The 24,568-nt window shown below is 42.4% G+C and overlaps 2 protein-coding genes across 4 annotated transcripts in view; one reads left to right on the plus strand and one right to left on the minus strand.

The window, feature by feature from the left end:
- Positions 1 to 367: 367 nt before the first annotated feature.
- On the minus strand, positions 368 to 13,900 carry LOC115133334 (sentrin-specific protease 3-like). 2 transcript variants are annotated; one of them, XM_029666457.2, is made up of 11 exons: positions 13,821 to 13,900; positions 12,204 to 12,938; positions 11,754 to 11,912; positions 10,989 to 11,100; positions 10,005 to 10,152; positions 5,971 to 6,018; positions 4,174 to 4,251; positions 3,769 to 3,906; positions 1,894 to 1,977; positions 1,714 to 1,764; positions 368 to 1,427 (listed from the first exon to the last, which is right to left on the minus strand). In XM_029666457.2, the coding sequence occupies exons 2-11, from the start codon at positions 12,898 to 12,900 to the stop codon at positions 1,317 to 1,319; spliced, it is 1,626 nt and encodes a 541-aa protein (XP_029522317.2). In that variant the 5' UTR covers positions 12,901 to 12,938; positions 13,821 to 13,900; the 3' UTR covers positions 368 to 1,316. The 2 variants fall into 2 exon arrangements, with proteins under 2 accessions (XP_029522317.2, XP_029522316.2); XM_029666456.2 differs by having other exon boundaries at positions 13,715 to 13,863.
- Positions 13,901 to 14,052: 152 nt separating this feature from the next.
- Positions 14,053 to 24,568, plus strand: part of acox3 (acyl-CoA oxidase 3, pristanoyl) — a 29,547-nt gene continuing 19,031 nt past the window's right edge. The window contains exons 1-13 of one of the 2 annotated variants that reach the window (XM_029666454.2): positions 14,053 to 14,162; positions 14,657 to 14,810; positions 14,984 to 15,217; positions 15,889 to 15,963; positions 16,334 to 16,423; positions 16,649 to 16,792; positions 16,968 to 17,056; positions 17,452 to 17,548; positions 18,849 to 19,031; positions 19,591 to 19,713; positions 19,818 to 19,938; positions 20,197 to 20,319; positions 20,624 to 20,737. In XM_029666454.2, coding sequence (XP_029522314.1) covers positions 14,068 to 14,162; positions 14,657 to 14,810; positions 14,984 to 15,217; positions 15,889 to 15,963; positions 16,334 to 16,423; positions 16,649 to 16,792; positions 16,968 to 17,056; positions 17,452 to 17,548; positions 18,849 to 19,031; positions 19,591 to 19,713; positions 19,818 to 19,938; positions 20,197 to 20,319; positions 20,624 to 20,737 — 1,642 coding nt within the window. In that variant the 5' untranslated portion in view covers positions 14,053 to 14,067. Of the gene's footprint in view, positions 14,163 to 14,210; positions 14,303 to 14,656; positions 14,811 to 14,983; positions 15,218 to 15,888; positions 15,964 to 16,333; positions 16,424 to 16,648; positions 16,793 to 16,967; positions 17,057 to 17,451; positions 17,549 to 18,848; positions 19,032 to 19,590; positions 19,714 to 19,817; positions 19,939 to 20,196; positions 20,320 to 20,623; positions 20,738 to 24,568 lie in introns of those variants that run through there. The other variant, XM_029666455.2, reaches the window with a different exon arrangement.

The raw sequence follows: 24,568 nt of genomic DNA on the forward strand, positions 1-24,568 counted from the left end.
ATATTGGTTCAAAAAGCAAACCACACTGTGTTAGAATTATAATGACTGGAACTATAGAAGTCAGTATGAGCAATCTACCTTCCACATCCATGTGTAACTACTAGAAGCTAGCACTTGGCCACTACCAGCAGGAAGCAAACTTGTGCTGCTATTACACTGCTCCAGCAAAATCTTGAAATATATTTAGTGTCATTTAGGTATGCATGAATAGCTTTGTCTTTTTTAGAAGGATCACCCAGACAGACAAACAAACCCGCACACAACCCAGAACATCTAGATGCCACACCACAGTACTAGAGAAATCATCCTCTTCCTCTATTCACACTAGCTAATAAATACATTATACAAAGCATGAAAGAATTTCAACTTTCATTTCTGTTCCTTGCCATGGACTTGTTTATTCTGATCAACCATAAATGCTTTTTTTTTTTAAAAGGTATAAAAACAATCAATTATGTTCCATCAAACATCTGCTCGAAAAACAATATAAAAACAAAACATACCCATCAACAATGTCTCTTTTAGTTAGAGGGGAAAATGTAACAAATGTCACCCCATTCCTTATATAGTGCACTATTTTTGACTAGAACCTTATGGTCAAAGTAGTGTACTATAAAAGGGCATTGAATGCCATTTGGGAATCAAGGTTGTTTATAGCCAACATGGTCCAACAGGACATAGTAAGATTTTGTTATTATTTTAAATCAAAATAAAAAAAACATCACTGCCCTCCAAAAAAACCATGTACAATAAGCATAGCAACATGTTTTTTTACTGACAAAGATTTTTTTAAACAGAACATAAGTGAAGATTGGTTGTTATTCTCTGTCCGTTTGGGGGGTTCCTGCACCAGTAAGGTGATAAGTCCATTTCACCACCAGAGTATAGTACACTTGGTTTGCATCCGAAATAGAACCCTATTACCTATATAGTGTACTGCATTTGTCCAGGGCCCATGATCAAAAGTAGTGCACTACATATGGAAATTAGTGTGCCTTTTGGGATATAATCGAAGACTTGGCCTCTGTCAATCACAAGGTAACAAACATCAAAATTAATTTAAAACTAGGGTCATGGGAGAAAAAAAAGAAAAAAAAGAGGGGACAGATAACGGGGGTCGAAAAGAATGAAGGTCCACATGTAGTTAGTTGTAAAGTCTCTGGATATCAATGTCGTCAAGAGGAAAAAAATGATTCCTTTGAAAAGTTGTTTCCTTTCTTTCAGTCACTAGCTAGTTTAGAATAGGTCATTATAACCATCCCTCGCTTCCTCAGAATCCCCCACTTCATTGTTAAAAATCCTCAAAGGGCGTGGTGTCACAGCGAGAGCTTGCAGTGACAGAGTTCTTTGTACATGAGTCTCCTCAGTTTGGGCATGTCCTGCTGGCCGAAGCTGAACGGCTGACCCAGGGCTAGAGTCTTGCAGTACTGGAAGGAACACCGACAGGTTAGAAATCATGCTTACCCCTAGTGTTGGACACAAAGGCCCCGAAAGCAACATCCAGGCCCTCTAGCACCAAATTGCTCTACATCCCCATTCAGAGGGCAATGTTAAGCAGTTATAATATTAAAGCTATCCAATCCTAAATCTAAACGAGTGACAAGGTCTTGGGAGTAAGGACTTGGCTTGATTTAGAATTCAGCACACAAGTGTGTGGTACAAGAACAGCTATGGACCATGGCTCTCTGATTCTAAATCAGGACTTGGACCTACCTGAAGAACAAACGCCCCACAGTCACTGTCATTGTTCTGACGGCCCACATTCTGAAACACAAACAGTAAATGCACTCAGAAAATACCATCACCAATGTCAAACAAACAACATCGGTTGTTAATTCATGTAAAGCAATTGTTGTTACACTACGAATCAGAACTGAAGACAAACCGACTCACCATTTTGAAATAGCCTTTCCACCCTGTAAGGAAATCTCTCTGGTCTTTCTTGACAGCCTCCGCCTGCAGATACTTTGCAATATGCTGAGGTGGAAAACAAAAGAGCGAATTTCGCTTCATTTCAAAGACGACCAAATAAACACCCAAACAGACCACTCTGAACAAGATGAAATAAATCAGGTGCTGTAACAAATAGAAATCAAGATGCCACAACATCCCAAATAAACTCAGCAAAAAAAGAAACATCCTCACTGTCAATTGCATTTATTTTCAGCAAACTTAACATGTGTAAATACTTGTATGAATATAACAAGATTCAACAACTGAGACACAGAACAAGTTCCACAGACATGTGACTAACATAAATGGAATAGCATGTCCCTGAACAAAGGGGGGGGTCAAAATCAAAAGTAACAGTCAATATCTGGTGTGGCCTGCATTAAGTACTGCAGTGCATCTCCTCCTTATGGACAGCAGCAGATTTGCCAGTTCTTGCTGTGAGATGTTACCCCACTCTTCCACCAAGGCACCTGCAATTTCCCGAACATTTCTGTGGGGGGCCCTAGTCCTCACTCTCCGATCCAACAGGTCCCAGACGTGCTCAATGGGATTGAGATCCGGGCTCGTCGCCGGCCATGGCAGAACACTGACATTCCTGTCTTGCAGGAAATCAACCATATTGCTCGTTATGTGCGTGGTGGCATTGTCATGCTGGAGGGTCATGTCAGGATGAGCCTGCAGGAAGGGTACCACATGAGGGAGGAGGATGTCTTCCTTGTAACGCACAGTGTTGACATTGACTGCAATGACAACAAGCTCAGTCCAATGATGCTGTGACACACCGCCCCAGACCATGACGGACCCTCCACCTCCAAATCGATCGCGCTCCAGAGTACAGGCCTCGGTGTAACGCTTATTCCGCTGACGATAAATGCGAATCAGACCATCACCCCCGGTGAGGCAAAACTGCGACGTCAGTGAAGAGCACTTTTTGCCAGTCCTGTCTGGTCCAGCGACGGTGTGTTTGTGCCCATAGGCGACGTTCTTGCCGTCTAGTCTAGTGAGGACCTGCCTTACAACAGGCCTACAAGCCCAGCCTCTCTCAGCCTATTGCGGACAGTCTGAGCACTGATGGAGGGATTGTGCATTCCTGGTGTAACTCGGTCAGAAGTAGTTGCCATCCTGTACCTGTCCCGCAGGTGTGATGTTTGGATGTACTGATCCTGCGCAGGTGTTGTTACACGTGGTCTGCCACTGCGAGGACGATCAGCTGTCCGTCCTGTCTCGCTGTCTTAGGCGTCTCACAGTACGGACATCGCAATTTATTGCCCTGGACACATCTGCAGTCCTCATGCCTCCTTGCAGCATGCCTAAGGCACATTCACGCAGATGAGCAGGGACCCTTTCTTTTGGTGTTTTTCAGAGTCAGTAGAAAGGCCTCTTTAGTGTCCTAAGTTTTCATAACTGTGACCTTAATTGCCTACCGTCTGTAAGCTGTTAGTGTCTTAATGAACATGCACCTGTGGAACGGTCGTTAACTGTTTATGGTTCATTGAACAAGCATGGGAAACCGTGTTTAAACCCTTTACAATGAAGATCTGTGAAGTTATTTAGATTTTTACAAATTGTCTTTGAAAGACAGGGTCCTGAAAAAGGGACATTTTTAAAATATATATATATATTTTTTACAGAGGTTACATGTCAGAGAAGAAAAAAGGTATGGCACAAAACAGAACGTTCACTCTGATTTTAGCAAGCAAAATTTCTCTGTGTGACCCATGGTCAGGTCTCACTTGGGAAAGAAGTGTTCTGACCGTAACTGGACTACCGGGTTAAATTAAGGTTAAATATGCATTTGAAAGATGGCTGTCTCACCTTTGGGCAGCGTCGGTTGAGAGTGCGTTGGGAGTCGAAGTAGGTGATTGCCCTACGGGGGATGTCTACGCTGACCAGGGACCAGTGGACCTCCAGGTGGATAGGGATCAGGAGGAGATCCTTCTTGAAGATGTCCACCTGGGAGGGAAGAGGTAGGAACATGTTCAGGCGTTGGTGGTTTAAGGCCCCGGGTCTCTATGCGTAACAGACCCCCCCCCCCCCCTCATTGTATTCTTGACAGGTGCACAAATGTCAATTGGTTCACAATCTGTTGCATATTTAGTTAGAATGCAAATAAACTGACAACATGATTGCTTGATTGAGAAAGGATAATGCAAAGCAGGTATATTGAGGACAATGCAACAAAAAAACTATTAGATAACAAATATCTTTATGGTTGCTTACATTCTTTGTCCATCGTTTGACTCCATCGTAGCCTTTCGTCCTCAACTTGTCGTAGAAGAAACTGTTGAAGAAGTGAACCTGAGAGAGAAGGAAAAAAAGACAGATGCTACAGATGTTCTCCTTCACTGAATATACAGTGGCAAGAAAAAGTATGTGAACCCTTTGGAATTACCTGGTATTCTGCATAAATTGGTCATAACATTTGATCATCTAAGTCACAACAATAGACAAACACAGTGTGCTTAAACATACAAATTGAATATTTGTATATTGAATACATAAATTAAAACATTCAGTGTAGGTTAGAAAAAGTATGTGAACCCCTAGGCTAATGACTTCTCCAAAAGCAAATTGGAGTCAGGAGTCAGCTAACCTGGAGTTCAATCAATGAGACGAGATTGGAGATGTTGGTTAGAGCTGCCTTGCTCTATAAAAAACACTCACAAAATGCAAGTTTGCTATTCACAAGAAGCATTGTATGGTGTGAAACATGCCTCGAACAAAAGAGATCTCAGAAGACCTAAGATTACCACTTGTTGACTTGCATAAAGCTGGAAAGGGTTACAAAAGTATCTGAAACTGTGGATTGATGAACATCAAGGTTAAGGCAAATGGTCAATAAATTGAGAAAGTTCAGCACTGTTGCTACTCTCCCTAGGAGTGGCTGTCCTGCAAAGATGACTGCAACATCGCAGAATGCTCAATGAGGTTAAGTAGAATCCTAGTGTCAGCTAAAGACTTACAGAAATATCTGGAATATGCCAACATCTCTAACGAGTCTACGATACGTAAAACATAAAAAACTAGAATGGTTTTCATGGGAGGACATCACGGAAGAAGCCACTGCTGTCCAAAAAAAACATTGCTGCACGTCTGAAGTTCGTAAAAGAGCACCCGGATATTCCACAGCGCTACTGGCAAAATATTCTGTGGACAGATGAAACTAAAGTTTCGTTGTTTGGAAGGAACACACAACACTGTGTGGAGAAAGAAAAGGCATAGCACACCAACATCAAAACCCCATCCCAACTATAAAGCATGGTGGAGGGAGCGTCATGGTTTGGGGCTGCTTTGCTGCCTCAGGGCCTGGACAGCTTGTTATCGTCGACGGAAAAATGAATTCCCAAGTTTATCAAGACATTTTGCAGGGGAATGTTAGGCTATCTGTCCGTGAATTGAAGCTCAACAGAAGTTGGGTGATGCAAAAGGACAACGACCCAAAACACAGAAGTAAATCTACAACAGAATGGCTTCAACAGAAGAAAATATGCCTTCTGGAGTGGCCCAGTCAGAGTCCTGACCTCAACCCGCTTGAGATGCTGTGGCATGACCTCAAGAGGGCAGTTCTCAACAGACATCAAGACAATTGCTGAACTGGAACAGTTTTGTTCAGAGGAATGGTCCAAAATTCTTCATGACCGTTGTGCAGTTATGATCGGCAACTACAGAAAACATTTGGTTGAGGTTACTGCTGCCAAAAGGAGGGTGAACCAGTTATTAAATCTAAGGGTTCACATACTTCCCCCCCCTTCACTTTGAATGTTTACACGGTGTTCAATAAAGACATGAAAACATATAATTGTTTGTGTTATTAGTTTAAGCAGACTGTGTCTATTGTTGTGACTTAGATGAAGATCAGATCAAGTTAAATGAGAAATTTCTGCAGAAATACAGGTAATTCCAAAGGGTTCATACTTTTTCTTGCCACTGTACTGTATTCAAGACAAATATTATGGATTTTGTTGAAGTAGTATATCGTGGAAGTATGTTGTATTATACATTTAAAATTATTCCTACCTTCTCGGACACCGAGTCCATCACAAGGTCACCGTACATGTTCATGACCTAAAGAAGAGACATTGAATAAACAATGCACAATGCCCTGCTTTTAATCTGTTCAAAAGTAACAGATATTTGCATACAGGGCTCAATCTTAACTAGACATACCCACAAATACAATGTTGCATAAGTCGTGCAATATTTCAATGCAGAAAATGCTAAATGCTAAATGTATGCAGAAATTCTGGTTACAAATCAAATCTTAGTCACATGCGCCAAATACAACAGGTATTCACCTTACAGTGAAATGCTTACTTATGAGCCTCTAACCAACAATGCAGTTTAAAAAAAAAATACAGATCAGAATAAGAAATAAAAGTAATTAGAGCAGCAGTAAAATAACATTAGTGAGACTATATACAGTCGTGGCTAAAAGTTGAGAATGACACAAATATACATTTTCAAAGTCTGCTGCCTCAGTTTGTATGATGGCAATTTGCATATACTCTAGAATGTTATTAAGAGTGATCAGATGAATAGCAATTAATTGCAAAGTCTCTCTTTGCCTTGCAAATCAACTGAATCCCCCAAAACATTTCCACTGCATTTCAGCCCTGCCACAAAAAGGACCAGCTGACATCATGTCAGTGATTCTCTCGTTAACACAGGTGTGAGTGTTGACGAGGACAAGGCTGGAGATCCCTCTGTCATGCTGATTGAGTTCAAATAACAGACTGGAAGCTTGAAAAGGGTGGTGCTTGGAATCATCGTTCTTCCTCTGTCAACCATGGTTTCCTGCAAGGAAATACGTGCTGTCATCATTGCTTTGCACAAAAAATGCTTCACAGGCAAGGATATTGCTGCCAGTAAGATTGCACCTAAATCAACCATTTATCGGATCATCAAGAACTTCAAGGAGAGCGGTTCAATTGTTGCGAAGGCGGCTTCAGGGCGCCCAAGAAAGTCCAGCAAGTGCCAGGACCATCTCCTAAAGTTGATTCAGCTGCGGGATCGGGGCACCACCAGTACAGAGCTTGCTCAGGAATGGCAGCAGGCAGGTGTGAGTGGATCTGCACGCACAGTGAGGCGAATACTTTTGGAGGATGGCCTGGTGTCAAGAAGGGCAGCAAAGAAGACACTTCTCTCCAGGAAAACCATCAGGGACAGACTGATATTCTGCAGAAGGTACAGGCATTAGACTGCTGAGGACTGGGGTAAAGTAATTTTCTCTGATGAATTCCCTTTTCGATTGTTTGGGGCATCAGGAAAAAAGCTTGTCTGGAGAAGACAAGGTGAGCGCTACCATCAGTCCTGTGTCATGCCAACAGTAAAGCATCCCGAGACCATTAATGTATGGTGTTGCTTCTCAGCCAAAGGAGTGGGCTCACTCACAATTTTGCCAAAGAACACAGCCACGAATAAAGAATGGTACAAACACATCCTCCGAGAGCAACTTCTCCCAACAATCCAGGAACAGCAGTTTGACGAACAATGCCTATTTGAGGATAATGTGGCAACTTGCCATAAGGCAAAAGTGATAAGGGGCTCAGATTTTCCAAATGGGGCTCAGATTTTCCAAATGGAGGGCGAGGGAGAGCTTTGCATGCATCTCTGTGTGTGGAGTAAAGGTGGCCCAGAGTTTTTTCCCCTCTGGTTGCACATTTAAAATGCTGGTAGAAATTTGGTAAAACGGATTTAAGTTTCCCTGCATTAAAGTCCCTGGCTACTTGGAGTGCCAACTCTGCGTGAGCGTTTTCTTATGGCGTAATACATCTCATTCAATGCGGTCTTAGTGCCAGCCTCTGACTGAGGTATGTAAACAGCTATGAAAAATACAGATTAGAATTCTCTAGGTAGATGGTGTGGTCTAAAACTTATGGGACACTACCTCAGGCGAGCAATAGCTCGAGACTTCCTTAGATATCGTGCACTAGCTGTTAGTTACAAAAAATACATAGTTCGCTGCCTTGTCTTACCAGACGACGCTGCAACGTATAACCAGCCACTTGTATGTTGTGTCGTCATTCAGCCATGACTCCGTGAAGCAGAATATATTAGTTTTGAACGTCCCGTTGGTAGTTTAATCTTCAGCGTATATCATCTATTTTATTGTCCAAAGATTGGACGTTTGCTAGCAGAATGGAAGGAATTGGTGGTTTATTCAATCACCCACAAACTCTCAAAAGGCAGCCCGCCTTCCGGCCCCTTCATCTCTGCCTCCACTTCACACAAATCTGGGCCTATTCCCGATAAAGCAGTATATCGTTCACGTCGGGCTCGTCAGACTCTTTAAAAGGGAAAAAAAGGATTATGCACGTCCGTGGTGAGTAATCGCAGTCCTGATGTCCAGAAGTTATTTTCGGTCATAAGAGACAGTAGCGGCAACATTATGTACAAAGTAAGGAAATAAGTTACAAACAAAGCAAATGCAAAAACAATCGGATGGGGCACATAAAACTTCTGCCTTCTTCTCCGCCACCATTTTACATGAGCAAATTTCAAGTTAGAATCCAAGACCTGAGCATGTATGTGGCCTTACAGCGTGTGAAAAATGTATTAGTGTGGCTCCACAATAATACAATAATTGACTATACATAATACAGATTACAAAATGGTCAAACATTTCCTTCGGCTTCATCTATAATACATTACATCTATATACATGCATGCATGCATAAACAAAAAACAGTAGATAAAAAGAACATTAGGCACATATAGAAACACCTTCATTGGAGGATAGGTGGCAGGCTTTGGCACAGGCATTTTACAGTGCCCTCAGAAAGTAATTATACCTCAACCTTTTGTTGCTACAAACTGGGATTCAAATGGATTTAACTTTTTGTAATCTACATAAAATACTCTAGTGTCAAAGTGGAAGAATAGTATTTTTTATTTATTTATAGATATTTGCCAATTATTCTTTAAATTCTCAAAGCTCTGTCAAGTTGGTTGTTGATCATTGCGAGACAGCCATTTTCAAGTCAGAACATTCATTGTTTAATTATTTTACCTTTATTTAACCAGGCAAGTCAGTTAAGAACAAATTCTTATCTTCAATGACAGCCTAGGAACAGTACCTTGTTCAGGGGCAGAACGATAGAATTTTACCTGGTCAGTTTGGGGATTCGATCTTGCAACCTTTTGGTCACTAGTCCAACGCTCTAACCACTAGGCTACCTGCCGCACCCACACACACAGTCCATGTCCCCATGTGCAGTTTCAAACCGTAGTCTGGCTTTTTATGGCGGTTTTGGAGCAGTGGCTGAGCAGCATTTGACGTTATGTCTATATAGGACACATTCTACTGTGGCTATAGATACTTTTGTACCCGTTTCCGCCAGCATCTTCACAAGGTCCTTTGCTGCTGTTCTGGGATTGATTTGCACTTTTCGCACCAAAGTACGTTCATTTCTAGGAGACAGAATGCGTCTCCTTCTTGAGCGGTATGACGGCTGCCTGGTCCCATGGTGTTTATACTTGCGTACTATTGTTTATACAGATAAACATGGTACCTTCAGGAGTTTGGAAATTGCTCCCAAGGATGAACCAGACTTGTGGAGGTCCACAACTTATTTTCTGAGGTCTTGGCTGAATTCTTTTGATTTTCCCATGGATGTCAAGCAAAGAGGCATCGAGGTTGACGGTAGGCCTTGAAATACATCCACAGGTACAACTCCAATTGACTCAAATTATGTCAATTAGCTTATCAGAAGCTTCTAAAGCCATGACATTATTTTATGGAATTTTCCAAGCTGTTTAAAGGCACAGTCAACTTAGTGTATAAAAATAAAAAAAACACTTTCAGGTTTGTTTATCAGTTGGTGCCACTCGAAGTTCATCGCACACTGAAAGTGCTGATTAAAAAATATTTAGGTCATTTCTAGAATACACCGCCTATGAGTGAGGGGAGTCATATGAATGGAGTTAAAAACAAGGCTGACATGGTATATAAAGATGTACAATTGTAACATCACAAGCCCATAAAAAAATACACGCTTACATAGACGTTCATTTGACAAACTACAAAAGTGTTAGTAAAGGGTCCCACCCACTTGGTCATTGAGCCAATTCTGTCCATACAACGTGCTTAAGTCATCCATGGTGAGGACATGACGCTTGTAGTTGACACGGAACCCTCGCACCATGGCCGTGCCGGACGACCTCTGGTAGGACTGGATTAGGTGTTGGACCACTACTTTCCTGTTGGAAATGAAAACATGAGATGAGCTTTATGGAACTTTTACAAAAGCCTTTCTGCATTATACCACCTTGTCTTTTTGGGAAATATCAGATTGAACTATTAGTCAAGGATTACTTGAACCATAAATATTTGTTTCTCGTTAAAACTTTACATGGGGCAACAGCCGGGTCATATTCATTAGGGCACAACATAGCAAAAACAAGCTTTTATTATTGGAGAGTCCAACTTGTCCGTACCAGTTTCATTCAGTTTTCTTCCCTTTGGTTCCCAAGCCCTGGTGATGAACAGGGGGTTCCATCACAGATGGTTTACATCACGATCTTCAATTTGTAACATTTGTGTCTTGTCATAACACAAAGACTCATTTCCATGAACATACTCAGAACCTGGGTGATACTAATAACATGTGGGTGGTTTCATCATGTGGGTGGTTTCCATTCCCCTTTGTTCCAATTCACTCCGGCAATTAGAATGATTCTAATTCTATGTCTGAAATTAGAGTGCTGTGTAGAAGCTAGAAGGAACTACTCTCCAGGACAGATGGACTTGGTTTACATTCCACCTGGCCTTGACAAAGAGCACCAGGCTTTTTATGGCCAACATTTAAAAGGAACCTCACATTAGGCAGACATCAGGGATATCAGATTGTATAAATATTAGGCTGTGTTGGTGTTGCTCTCTACAAGACATTATGATTCATCTGTGTTTGTACTGTATGTGTGGGCACTGTGTGAGAATGTGCACCTGAGCGTGTATTACTTTGCATGTCTGTGCGTGTTCGCACATCTGCCTGTGTGTGAACGAACGTATGTATGTATGTGTATACGTCTCAGACCTGTGAGGCTGTGAGAAGTTGTCGTTGAAGATGTCTTTTAATTTCTCCACCACATCGTCAGCGTGGATGGGGATCAGACTGCCGTACTTCTGGAGGGAGTCATCCAGGATCCCTGAGACAACGGGAAAACAATACAGAATGTTGGGAGAGTAATATGGAATCACACTGACTGTAGAGGATTCTGTGACCTTCAGCAGCCAAGGTCAGTCCTATATTCATATCCTGTTGGTAGCAGATGTGTAAAGCTAAAGCATACCAACATGTACATATTACCTCAACTACTTCATACCCCAGCACAATGATTTGAGAAAAGAACAAGCTTAATTTCTTACTTGAACTGGGCCCCGTTTCCCAAAAGCATCTTAAGGCTAAGTTGATCATTAGACCCACTGAGGTCAATTCTATACAATGTAGCAAGTCGCATCGCTGCAACTTCCCAATGGGCTCGGGAGGCGAAGGCGCCCAGAACAAGGAGTCGCTAAAGCACGATGAAACATGTAAAGCCCCCTCCGGCCAAACCCTACTCTAACAACGTTGGGCCAATTGTAAGCCGCCCTATGAGTCTCCCGATCACAGACGGTTGTGACAGCCCGGGATCAAACCCAGGTCTGTAGTGACGCCTCTAGCACTGCCTTACACCACTGCACCACTCGGGAGGCCCCCTGCCCAATTATTTCAATAGCAGGAAATCCCTGAGTTACTTAAGTACATAATTTAAACTAGAAAAGGTCATTTTTCGAAGCAAAATAGTATGTTTCAGTTTACCATGCACACAGCTCATGTGTTCCTCAGTGAGAGTGACCTCCACAGGTTTCTCTCTGACAATGGAGTATGATGAGGCCTCTGGTTCCCTTCTTCCACTCTCCACCAGACCACCCATCTGACTGGACTGGTAGTCTCCTGAGTAACCATTCAACCGGTTGTCTACAGGGACAACAAAGGTCTAGTAAGTGAATAGTGAGATAATTATAGTATAGTTGATATAAAAATGGTGATACCTTTTGAGATGCATAGTCAGTCATTGAAACATATTAGCCCAGTGCCAACACAAGCGTTCCAATTTTGCCAACAGTGGGTATATTAAATAAGAATTCTGTTTGCCAGCAAAAAATAGAGACTTGAGTATACACTCTCAGTTGTTTTGATCATATCAAAAGCCCTTTAGAACACAGAGTCTTCAGTTTGTCAGATACACCTTCCATGGGATCATCTCACCTCTTTCAGACCCACCGAGCTGCTCGTCATCTGACAGTGGGCTGCTCAGAACCGGGTCCACTCCCGTCCTCTGGCGGTTGGAATACAAACTATACCGACGCCAACTCCTCGCCCTCCTGTGCCCCAGGGTGCCCACCCACTGTGCCCGGTGACGCCAGGTCTTCCAATGCTGAGTGAGACGGAGCCGTAGACCTTCATGAGAGTGGAGCTTCCTCCAGCGCCTCAGCCTGAGCCCGTTGAGCCTGGACTGGATAGGGACACTGGAAAAGTCCCTGGCTTCAGGTTCGGCCTGGTCGTTGTCATGGTCATCCAGTGGTGATTGCAGCTGGTGATGATTCTGCTCTTGTAGGGATGTGGTGGGGACCATGTGTGGGACCTCCCATACGACCTCAGCCTCCTCTCCTTCCTCCTCAGCCGTCTGTCCTTCCTCATCATCATCATCCCAGCCCTCATCTTCAAAATCTTCCTCATCGTTTCCCCCCTCCATCTCCTCAGCCTCCCAGGCCACCCTTTCCTTCTGGCCCAGCTTTAGGGGCATGGGGCTGGGAATCTGGTGGGTTGAGGTGGGGTCCATCTCCAGGTGACCCCCGGAGATTGCTATACCACCACCTCCATCCCCACTGTCCTCCTGGCCCACAGCTAGGCCCAGCTGCCCCTGCCAACGGTTCTGTGCTAGGCTGCTACCACTGTCCCTCATGGTCCACGGGCACCCCACGACCTGCGCCAGCTCGTCGCCTGGGGAACAAGTAAGGTGGAGAAATTAGAGACAAATGTCACATGATGCACCTCCAATGTTTTTCAGTAGGTAGGACACTACAATAATAAGCAAATATACAACATGCAAAGCAAGTGCATAGAATTCTGCAAGCATGACTGTAACCACGTTGGTTTCTGCAACTCATTAGGGAATAAAACTAGTACATTACTTTCCGGTTAGCCCACTTATTGTAAGCAGCTCAACGCTTCTAAATTTCAACATAGCGTGCATTGATGCATTTACATCATGTGCCTTGCGAACGCCATTCATTTTCGTAGTCATTAATTGTAACATTCAGCTGCGAGCTAGCAGGCTGCACTTTATTTAAGAAACCTGTTAACTGGAAACAAAATATATTTATTGACGATGCAGAAAAGTAAATGATATGTCATAATGTATTCAATGTTGCTCACAGGCGCTGGCAAGGTTGCTAGTTAACTATGCAGTTGATCGCTGTCGTTTGCAGCTAACGTTAGCAGCTGATAACTAGCTAACGTTAATGGGATAGCGATGAAACATGTTTAGCTTGCTTCGACAGGACCGAAGTTTAACTAACTTTCAAAACTATTTTACAGTTTGGCATGCACATTGTATAAGCAATGCATTAGTAACCAATTAAGCGAAAAACGATGCTAGCTACTTAGCAAGGATATAGCTAGCTAGCTACTTCGCAAGCTAACATCAGCTAAATAGCAACATAAACTGCCGGTCGCCTATCGTTTTTGTCTCAAGTAAAATGCAACCCCGCACTCACCGTTAAACTGCAGTTTAGTGCAAATGTGCTTCTTATATACAGTTAAACTTTTGCGTAGTGTTTTAAATTATTTTTGGGACCAAAACAGACGCGACTTTTCTGTTACCTCATTCAATGAAGCAGACACTGATGTAGTAAAGCAATCGTCACCACCACTCCCCCCCAGCTAACATTGATCCCTTTCCGGACTTCCGGTTTCAAGAAAATAACATCGCTTTTAACAGAAAGGGATGGCAATAATACATATATATATATATATTTTTTTCATTTCACATTCAAATACAACTATTGAAATAAATGTTTGATAGTCTATAAGAGGTGCAAAGGAAGAAACAGTGAGGCAAAGCGAATTTATGCTAAAAACCCTCTCGACTGACAACACACGAAACCCGTCGCACTGCATCGCGTCATTTATGACCTATCTTAAGCGGTGCAGGGTAAGGTGCAGGTAAGAGTAGCACATTTTCGGCATTTTCTAAGATTTTGCTTCTCATGAAGTTAGAAAAATTTGTTATATACGCTATGGATGTGCTGCATAATAGAAAATAGACATTATACGCAGTGGAAGCCGTGAAATTATGACACGCGGTGAGTTCTCAGTGAGCTGTGTTCTATTATGAAAGTTTTTTTGTTTATTTGCCTGTTGGTGTCAACAAAATGGCACGTTGATGTAGTCTAGGTGACAATTAATATTATGAGGGTGACAGCTATTTGCTGGTAGAGCAAGTCTACGTGATGTCATGCAGGGTTTTGTCAGAAATTGACCCTTGCTCTACATAGCTGATTGTCTGGAAGAGACTTTTGAACTACACAACACGTGTCCTCCACTGCCATTGCGTGCTCCCTCTCTCTCTCTGCAGGTTCTTAATAATGTTATCCAGCTAGCTAAGCATCTTGTTCTTTTCATTAAAGTGCCTTACATAATATAATGAGTGTCCACAGCTACACCAAGGCTAAGTACGACCGGAGTGACAAGATGGAGATGGGTCTGCCTGACTTCCCTAGTGGACCTCTGGACATATACAGGAAGAAAGCATCCTTCAACTGGAAAGAGATGGTTATGTTCCTTGAGGGAGAGGACATGCTAGCATTTAAGGTAGGCTTTGTAATGAGCATTAAGGGTAGGCCATGTCAGAGCCTTCTATTTGCAAATAGAAAGCTCTGGGCTATGTAAAGAAAATCTGACAAAGGAAACTGACTGTTAGACCTATTCTTAGAGGAATATCTTACACAAGTCACTTTATAATATTTTCTCCCACAATTCCACAGCAACACGTGTTCCGGATGTTGGAGAATGACCCTATCTTCGCCCGGCAGTCCGGCGAGGACATGTCAACGGAGAGGATGCGTGAGCTCACTTTCAGACGGTGTAAACAGCTGTTCCGGTATGACTTCTTGACACGCGATGACATCATGGCGAACCCGTGGAGGATGGTAGTGCTCAATGACTGTCTGGGCATGTACGATTGGTCATTGGGCGCCAAGTACTTCCTCAACAAAGGGGTGAGTTTAGATGGATGGATGGATGGATGGAGGGAGGGAGGGGGAGGGAGAGTTCGATAGATAGATAGTGCTCAAGAACTGTCTGGACATGTACATCTGGTCACTGGGGGTTAAGTTCTCCCTCAACAAAGGGGTGAGGGTTGTCAGTAGTTACGACCCTAAGTTTTGGTGTTTTATTAGGATCCCCCATTACTACTCTTCCTGGGGTCCACACAAAACATGAAACATGTCTATTAATTTTCTGTATTATGTCAAGAACAGCTCAAGGACAGAACTACATCCTTTTTTTTAAGGCACACGTAGCCTACATATCAATACACACAAACTATCTAGGTCAAATAGGGAGAGATGTTGCGCCGTGAGGTGCTGCTTTACCTGTTTAAAAAAAAAAAAGGTTTGCTGTTCATTTGAGCAATATGGAGTGGAGTTCCATGCATTAATGTCTCTATATAATATAATACTGAATTTGTACTGGATTTGGGGACTGTGAAAGTGAGTTAACACACTCACTTTGATGACCTCCCATAAAAGTCTATCTATTGCCTCTAAGCCTTGACCTTTAGTCATATGCATGTTGTTGAACCTCTGTACAGTATGACATTATGCATGTATCTTCTCAAGAGTAATGATATGAGAGGTTAAAGTATAATCACATTCATGCTCTGTTTCAGATGTTTGGTGCGACTGTGGCCAACTCCGGATCCCAGAGACACAGCCAGTTTGTGCAGGATACAGAGGACATGATGGTAAACAAACAATCAGCATTCACATTAATTGATATTTCCCTTTCAAATGTATTGGATTCAATGCAAACACATCTTAAAAGTGATTTCATTGTTCTTTATAGTGGCAGGTTATTGCCTTTCAGTGTGTTATGTAAATATGCTCTTTGACCTCTATGCTGCTAGCTATGCATAGACTCTCATTAGAATGCTGTAACTAAAATACTACTTCTTACACAAATGGTTATTTAATATAATTTTTAAATTATACAACAGACAATTTCTCTATTTCAAAAAACATGTATCCCAGTCACACAAAGCTGTTGAAATACAATGTAACTGTTGTGGTGTCCCACGTCCTAAGCTGCACCTGTTGTTGTTTGACTGTCCACAGACATTTGGATGCTTTGCATTGACAGAGCTGAGCCATGGCAGCAATACCAGAGCTATGAGGACCACAGCCAAGTATGATCCCAGCACACAGGTGGCCTCTGACTCCATTAGAACCGTATTCTATACGGAATATTGAGTTATTTCATCTGTAGATTTTGAATGTGTCAGTCTCCTTTTTTATTTTAATGCCTTTTGTTTGTATCTTGCAATTCAGCTTTTAGCTGTGTATGTATACACGATCAAATAAACCTATATATATTATGATTGTTGGTCTGTACTAAGAATACACTATACTCAAGTGAACTCTCTCTTTCAGGAGTTTGCGATCCATTCCCCTGATTTTGAGGCTGCCAAGTTCTGGGTGGGGAACCTGGGGAAGATGGCTACACACGCTGTGGTGTTCGCCCAGCTCTACACCCCCGACGGAGCCTGTCACGGCCTGCACTCCTTCATAGTTCAGGTACAGGGAGCTTATTTAAATGAACCTTTTGCATACATGTACTACTTTGTGTCCTCAGAGTTAGCAATCCTTTATGATTTTCCAAAAACAAATCTTACATTTTAAAACTAAAACATGCTTCTACTATCTTTGCTGGTGAAACTGTGATTGTAACCTAAAAGAATGTGTTTGACAGGTCAGAGATCCCAAGACTCTGCTGGCGATGCCAGGAGTAATTGTTGGAGATATGGGCAAGAAGCTCGGCCAGAACGGACTGGACAATGGGTAAGTTCAATACCATATGTTTTATTTTGAATTTAAACAATGCATTTCTCCTCATCACACCACTGCATTCTATGGCATTCAGTCAAAATGAGCACCAGTAATAATTTTACTAAAGAGAGAGTAATATTCACTTCGCAAGACCACCAGAGGGCAGTTGAATCCTACTTTAAATTAATCTAGAACTTCCACAATGTCCTATGGAACAGACGTTTCAACCATGAGAATGTTCTTTTTAATGAATGTTTTAATATTCTCTTCCAGGGTGTGCAGGATTTCTACAGTACCCGTGCTTAGAACTGGGCTGTACTGTATGCATCACCACACTAACTATGATTTGAAATGTATTCCTAAGATAGACCTGCACAAAAGTCTGTGCCTTTTGTTTCCCGTACCAGGTTTGCGGTGTTTCACAATGTCCGAATCCCTCGGGAGAATATGCTGAATAAGACCGGTGATGTCACCCCTGAAGGACACTACGTCACACCTTTTAAGGTGAGGAAACACACACACGCATGAATAGCTTTTGTTCCTCCCTGGGAAAAAATATATAAGGAAGGAAGTAGAAATCACATTTTTACAACAAACGACTATGATCAAAAATATATATTCTGTTCTTCTCCGGCTCAGAGAAAAATAGTTTGGCGTTGTAAAGTTCTAGCCCGGATTCCAACTCCATCCTTCTAAATAACTTGGCTAGACTCTACTCAGTCGTGACAGTGATGGGATGTCAAATTAAAACGTATATAAAAACATTCTGGTTCGTAGTCTTCAGACAGCCACGCCTGATCTCACAGTAAGACTCTTTAATCTGTTTTTGTTCCAAACAAACATGGTGGGTTTGACGCGACACATGTGAACGCACACACACTAACATGGATGGTTTAGACAAACATGTCAAAAGAAAATACCAGGGCTCTCTGGGTTCTCTTGAATGATTGGAACTTGGTCTGAGGAGGGAACTTGGTCTGAGGAGGCTTCTGAGGAACCAACTTGGTCTGAGGAGGCTTCTGAGGAACCAACTTGGTCTGAGGAGGCTTCTGAGGAACCAACTTGGTCTGAGGAGGCTTCTGAGGAAACAACTTGGTCTGAGGAGGCTTCTGAGGAAACAACTTGGTCTGAGGAGGCTTCTGAGGACACAACTTGGTCTGAGGAGGCTTCTGAGAAAACAACTTGGTCTGAGGAAACAAATAATGACTCTGGGAGGAGGTAGGCCTTAATTGTTCTGTGGTTTGTTGCAGTTTCAAGTTTTATTAGTCATATGTATGGGATACGCATGGTTCACATTGTTCAACAGAATGCTTACTTGCATGTTCCTTCTCGACAAGGCAACAACAATAACACATAATAAAAGATAAGAATACAAACTTAAAGTAAATGGCTCAGTAGTATAGAATAAGCATTTAAGTATAATACTGGAGTTCGGATTGGATCCCCAGCAAGGCCCTGCATGCTGGTCAAAATTGGTACCTTTTTACTGCTGGTTTAATTGGTAATTATGAGCTGAAAGGAAGAAGGCGTGAGAAAGAAAGGGTGAGGGAAGGGTTGGAAAATGCTTCTGTACACATGAGAAATGTAAGGGGAGTTAATCATTTGATTTAGTCTTTGAGTGGGATTTCCCTCCAGAATCAGATTTGAAGTGAATACTTACTTAGAGTTTTACGCTCTTGCATAAGCCCTATTTTTCAAAGTTTATTTAAGGGCTCCCAGAAATAAACTATGAAACTATAGAAAAACTGAATGTTAATATTCTAAAACTCAACGTTAATCCCTCCCTCCTCTCTCTGGCCCCCAGGACCCTAACAAGCGTTTCGGGGCTTCCCTGGGTGCCCTGTCGGGGGGCAGAGTCTCCATCTCCAGAATGGCTGTGGTCAACCTGAAGCTAGCCATGACTGTAGCTATCCGTTTTTCTGCCACCCGACACCAGTTTGGACCTAAAGACGACCAGGAGATTCCTGTCATAGAGTACCAGCTCCAGGTAATGTACAGTTATGGACCTTTCAGTTGGTTAGGTTAGGTTGGTGGACATAGGTATAAGCCAGGAGTTTCCCCCCCATTTTTCCAGAGACATTCCTGAGGATATGTGTCCCTAATAATCATTCCATTGAAGGTTAAATACGTTTTCTGTTAGCCAGCTAATTTGCCTAAATATCCAGAAATAACTTTTTTTAGAAAGATTTACTCAACAACTAAAAATACATGCGTTTAGCTTTCTTAATAAATCAGAAAATCTAAAGTTATTTTGTTTTTTAAAGGTACCCTGTTGTAGGCAGTTAGCCTTGTGGTTAAGAGCATTGGGCCAGTAACAGAAAGGTCGCTGGTTCGAATCCTCCAGTCAACAAGGTGGAAAAATCTGCCGTTCTTGAGCAAAGCAATTAACACCCAACAATAACTGCTCCCCGGGCGCCAGTGACATTGATTAAGGCAGCACTCCACACCTCTCTTATTCAGATGTATTGGGTTAAATGCGGAAGGCACATTTCGGTTGAATGTATTCAATTGTGCAACTGACTCGGTATCCCTTTGTCTGGTTGCAGCAATGGCGTCTGATCCCTTACCTGGCGGCCGTGTACGCTCTGGACTACTTCTCTAAATCCATCTTCGGGAACTTTGTGGAGTTCCAGATCGGTATGATGATGAAGGACAATAGCGACAGACAGGTAAGGAAGGGAAGGAGGGGGGGACCGAGATGGCGAGAGAGGGGAGAGCGAAAAAGACACACAAACACCCATAGTTAGTTCTGTGTGGTATGTGTTTTAACTAGGCGGAGCTGGGCAGAGAGATCCATGCCATTTCCTGCTCCAGTAAGCCCCTGGGGTCCTGGACGGCTCAGAGGGGTATCCAAGAGTGCCGTGAGGCCTGCGGAGGACACGGATACCTGGCCAGTAAGTCACACACATAATAATAAAACCCTAGCTCCAACCACAACCCTATCTTCATGTCCCCATCCTGCTTCAACCCTAAACCCAGTCTCAACCCTAACCCTAACTTCATGTCCACATCCTAGTTCAACCCTAAACCCAGCCTCAACCCTAACCCTAACTTCATGTCCACATCCCAATTCAACCCTTGCCTCAACCACAACCCTAATCCACATCAAATCTGTCTCCTAATAATGATGCTGAATGTTGACTCCTTTGTAGTGAATCGTCTGGGGAGCCTCAGGGATGACAACGACCCTAACTGTACATATGAGGGAGACAACAACGTGCTCCTGCAGCAGACCAGCAACTACCTCCTCAGCCAACTACACGCCAAACAACAAGGTTAGTATTAACACCAGGAACACTTTGTTTCATGGTCTGCTTCTAAATGCTTTATAAACCATTATGGAACTGCTTTGTATATCATTACATATCAGTTTCAGAGTAACTGTGAAATCCTAAAGACACTGGGCACATTATTTGTGTGCCATTGAAATATTTCGATTTACGCATGAGATTGTAATGTTAACTGTTTGTCTCACTGTTTTATGTGCTGGTTTTGTTGCTGTTTTTGTAGATGGAGTGAGGATTGTGTCGCCATAAGCTGCTTATAAATGTCTTATAAACTATTATTTGTTCATTGTAGATGGAGTGAGGATTGAGTCTCCACTAGAGTCTGTCAACTTCCTGGAAGACTTTGACAGCATTCTGGAGACCAGGTTCACGGCAACGTCGGTGGAGGAGTGCATGGACTCTGCAGGTAACAACACACACACACACACTTGTCTCTACAGCTACAACACACACAACTCTCTCTAGTCACTACTCTGCTCCGTGCAGAAATTGCCCATGGCCAGTCAGTTATGTAACATGCCCAGTGTTGTTATACTACTGGAAAGCGCTGTACTGGAAAGCTATTTGTCATGATGCCAGAGATAACACCCACTTTCCAGTTGTCACATCTGGTAGAAGGCAAGCGAAGCCATACTGACCCTCTGAAGGACCCCCATTCCCCCGCCAGGGCAAGCTGCCCCTGGAAGTGCCTGTTTGAAGCAGTCACAAAATCCCCATCTTTTCTATTGTAATATAGCTCAACCATAGCTTTAATTATAGAGGGCTGGAACCAAATTATCTAAATTCAAAAAAGCAATCTAAACCAACGCAAATAGAACGTGTTGAATCACACACAGATACGTGCACACACACACCGGCTTCAGCTGTGTTTTGCATGCTGCTGTGTGACTGAATGAATGCCCTTCAGAGGTAAAAGCCGTCCAGACAGCCTCAGTCTAAGAGGGGGAACAGATAATGTGAACCTTGGTTAAAGCCTCTTTCCTCATATGGCACACATCTACATATATACACAAACACACACATCTGCAAAACATCTGGTCCATTTATTCACATATACCACAGAGGGTGCCGCTGGTCTACGAGCGACCGAGGTCTACTCTGCCAGCTAATTGGCTGAATTGGAACGAGAAAGGGGGAAAATAAAGGTGGCCATTTTGTGTACCGGATCGGGTCGCTGTCTGTCACTATCGTACTGTTTGTGTTGCCACAGTGAAGGCCAAGCAAATGCGTCTGTCTCATAAGAAGGAGTAGGTGGAGTAACGTTCAAGACACGTGCTTCAGTTGCGTCCAACACTGTGTTAACTGAGTTGGTTGTTAACGCATGCTGGTGACTTACTGTCATTGTTATAGAGATGGTCATCTCGTCCTGTTATGACCACAGTGCTCCCTAAAGGAGTATCTCATTCTCATCACGTTGATGACCAACTTTTGTTCTTATTTTCTCGCCACCTTTTTGATATTTTTACTCCTTCAAAAGTGAATTATGTTAAACTTGAAAAATGAAGGTTCCTGTAAACTAACATCATCTGAACACTAAATCTTAAACTCTAAAGCTCCCCAATTAGGGCTGACCCCATTTAGTCGACTGTTTGATTGTAGGCTGTTGGTTAACCAAAGTTTCTGTAGTCGAGCAGTGACAAAGAAAAATGTAATATGGTGTACAAGTTGACACCTGTCTGATTTGTGCTGAGTGGACTGATCCATTGTGGAGTGCGTGGGGATGGCAGTCCATCAATCTATGATGTGCCACTGAAATTGTTCTTATGTAATATAACCATATACAATGGGGCAACACTAATAAAAATAATATTTAAAACAAATGTGCTTTCTCCCTCCTTGGGTAGTGGTCGCTGTCCACGGTTCTGAAACACTGCGCTGTTGAATTGCCGTCTTTTTCTAGACCATGTTGCTATGTGAAAACAGCCCTTGTGCCTTATTGTCTGAGAAATGTGACGAGAGAGGAAACTTAATTAGGTCTATAATCAACAGCCTAACTGTTTAATGTGCCTGGCTTTATAAATCATCCATATACATCTACAGAAATAAGGCAGATTCTGCTTCTGTGGGCTGTTTTTGAGTGTTTGTTCATTAGCCTAGTGATCGCGTTAGCACCAAACCTCATGCAACGACATGTCAAGTAAACCCTTTAACACATTCGGCTGTTTTCAACCTGTGCTTTGCTGTAATAAAGTCTGTACCCTTTAAAAAATAAATAATAATAATAACAGCCTCTCTGGTAATTTAGAACTTATTTAGTGCTTACACTGGTCCAAATAGTAACACTTTTTCTTGATCTCCCTTGTTATTATTACAATTATTATGATCGTCGTTATAATAATAGGTCATGTCATTATCATTAGTAGGCTTAGTATAGCAGCCTTGTATAACCACCATTGAGCTATAGGCCTTAGAGCACATCCTGTTTCGTCTTCATACTGTAATTTAATTAGGCCTATATTTCAATACTTCTATAGGCTACTGTATCAATCAATCATTCATTCGTTCATGTCATCACACAGCACAGGAGTCACTCATGATTTGAAATGCAGTCAGGCATTTTAGTTTTAAAATAAAGTGAGCCTTGAATAATTGGCTTAAACAATAAAGAAACCGTTGCATTTCAGGAAATTTCATTCAAGAATGAATGCAACTGTTTTTAGCCTTTGATGTAATAAAGGGTTAACAAAAAATACCATTACAACAGACTCTCTGGTGTGCTTATACTTTGTTTTGTGTTGTTTACATTGTTCCAAATGGTCAGGAAATTATATTGTAATCTATACAGCACCTGTTTGGCACACACAATATGCACAGAGCGCTTGCTCCTTACCTTATGTTTCTTGATCTCCAGTATTTTCCACAACTAGTCACATTTATTCCACACATCTGACTTTATTTTTTACCTCCTGAGCAACCTGTAAATATTCCCCCTTTCGAGTGTATTTGTCACGTCCTCCATTTTGCTGTCACATGTGTTATGGTGTTCAGAGTTTGTTATAACCAGTTTATTGATGTGTTCATGATATGCTATAGGCACGGTCTGCCCGCTCTTTAGGCAGGATTAGGCGGCCGCCTATGGCAGAAAATTAATTAGGACGGCATTTTCTGAGCTAAACTGACCAAAACGCACCTCCAACACACACAACCTCACATAATTCTGCCCAAAAACAATGGCAGTTTCTCTCATCCCGGGCATATGGGCTTTTTAGGTGGGCGCTGATGCGGCCCTTTGATAAGCAGGGCCCACTTTGTGAAAGGCAGGGGCCCAAAATATTTTTCTAGTCCATTCTCAGCGCATCTCTCCCAGGGTGCTGTTCGACAAAAGCAACTCTGCAGCGCTCCACCGATGTTCAGTCCAAAAAAAACAACTCCTATAAATCATGTAGCAGATAGCGTATGTGGCCTTTCTGTAACCTACAGGCTGGAGATAAAATGTGTGACAATGTAATGAGACCGGACACTTTTTACATCATGCAGGTTTCTCCGATCAAATAGCCTAACCTAAATGGCGCTCAATCAAATAAAAAATGAGCTGTCATGTTATCAAAGCAACATATCCTAAAACAGGACAGACAGGTCAAAGGTCAAAGTAGTCTGGACAATATGGAATGGACAATCACAATTGTTGTCCAGGAGTTTCAACCCATTGTCGTGATCATTGGTTTCAAGTTTGCATCCGCCGATTTATTGACAAGATGATCATAGTGAAAAATAAAGAACTTAAGCATTTCCCGCTGTGTAAACACATTGCAAATAGTCTCGCGATAACTCCTGATAATGTTGGCCAGCTAATATTCAAAGTGTAAATAGCAAAATTGATACGTTACAGGAATCAGGACTAATAAAGCCAATGCAATGGCCTGTTTTACAAACGGTGGGCCTACCACATGGATGGGCGTGGTAGGCTACACCCTAGTACGCACGAGCCAATTTTTTTTGTGTGTGTGTTACAAATGGTAGGCTTACGACATAGAAGGGCATTCATAAAATTGTATTTCAATCAACACTGTAGGCTACACCTTAGTAATCACAGACCGATGCCTTTTGGACGTCTTTTTTCGGTGCCGTTCCGGACTGGCCTTGATTTCCACAACCACAGACGATGGTTTTTGGTCTGGTTCATACCAAATCTGAACCAATCGTAGACGTTATGTTTGGTTCAGATTTGGTTCGGCCTAGACCAGCCTTGATTTGGTCCAAACATAGACTTATATAAATGACTTATTTTCAACTTCAT

The sequence above is a fragment of the Oncorhynchus nerka genome, linkage group LG8, assembly GCF_034236695.1.
Source record: "Oncorhynchus nerka isolate Pitt River linkage group LG8, Oner_Uvic_2.0, whole genome shotgun sequence".
In the NCBI taxonomy this organism is placed as follows: Eukaryota; Metazoa; Chordata; class Actinopteri; order Salmoniformes; family Salmonidae; genus Oncorhynchus; species Oncorhynchus nerka.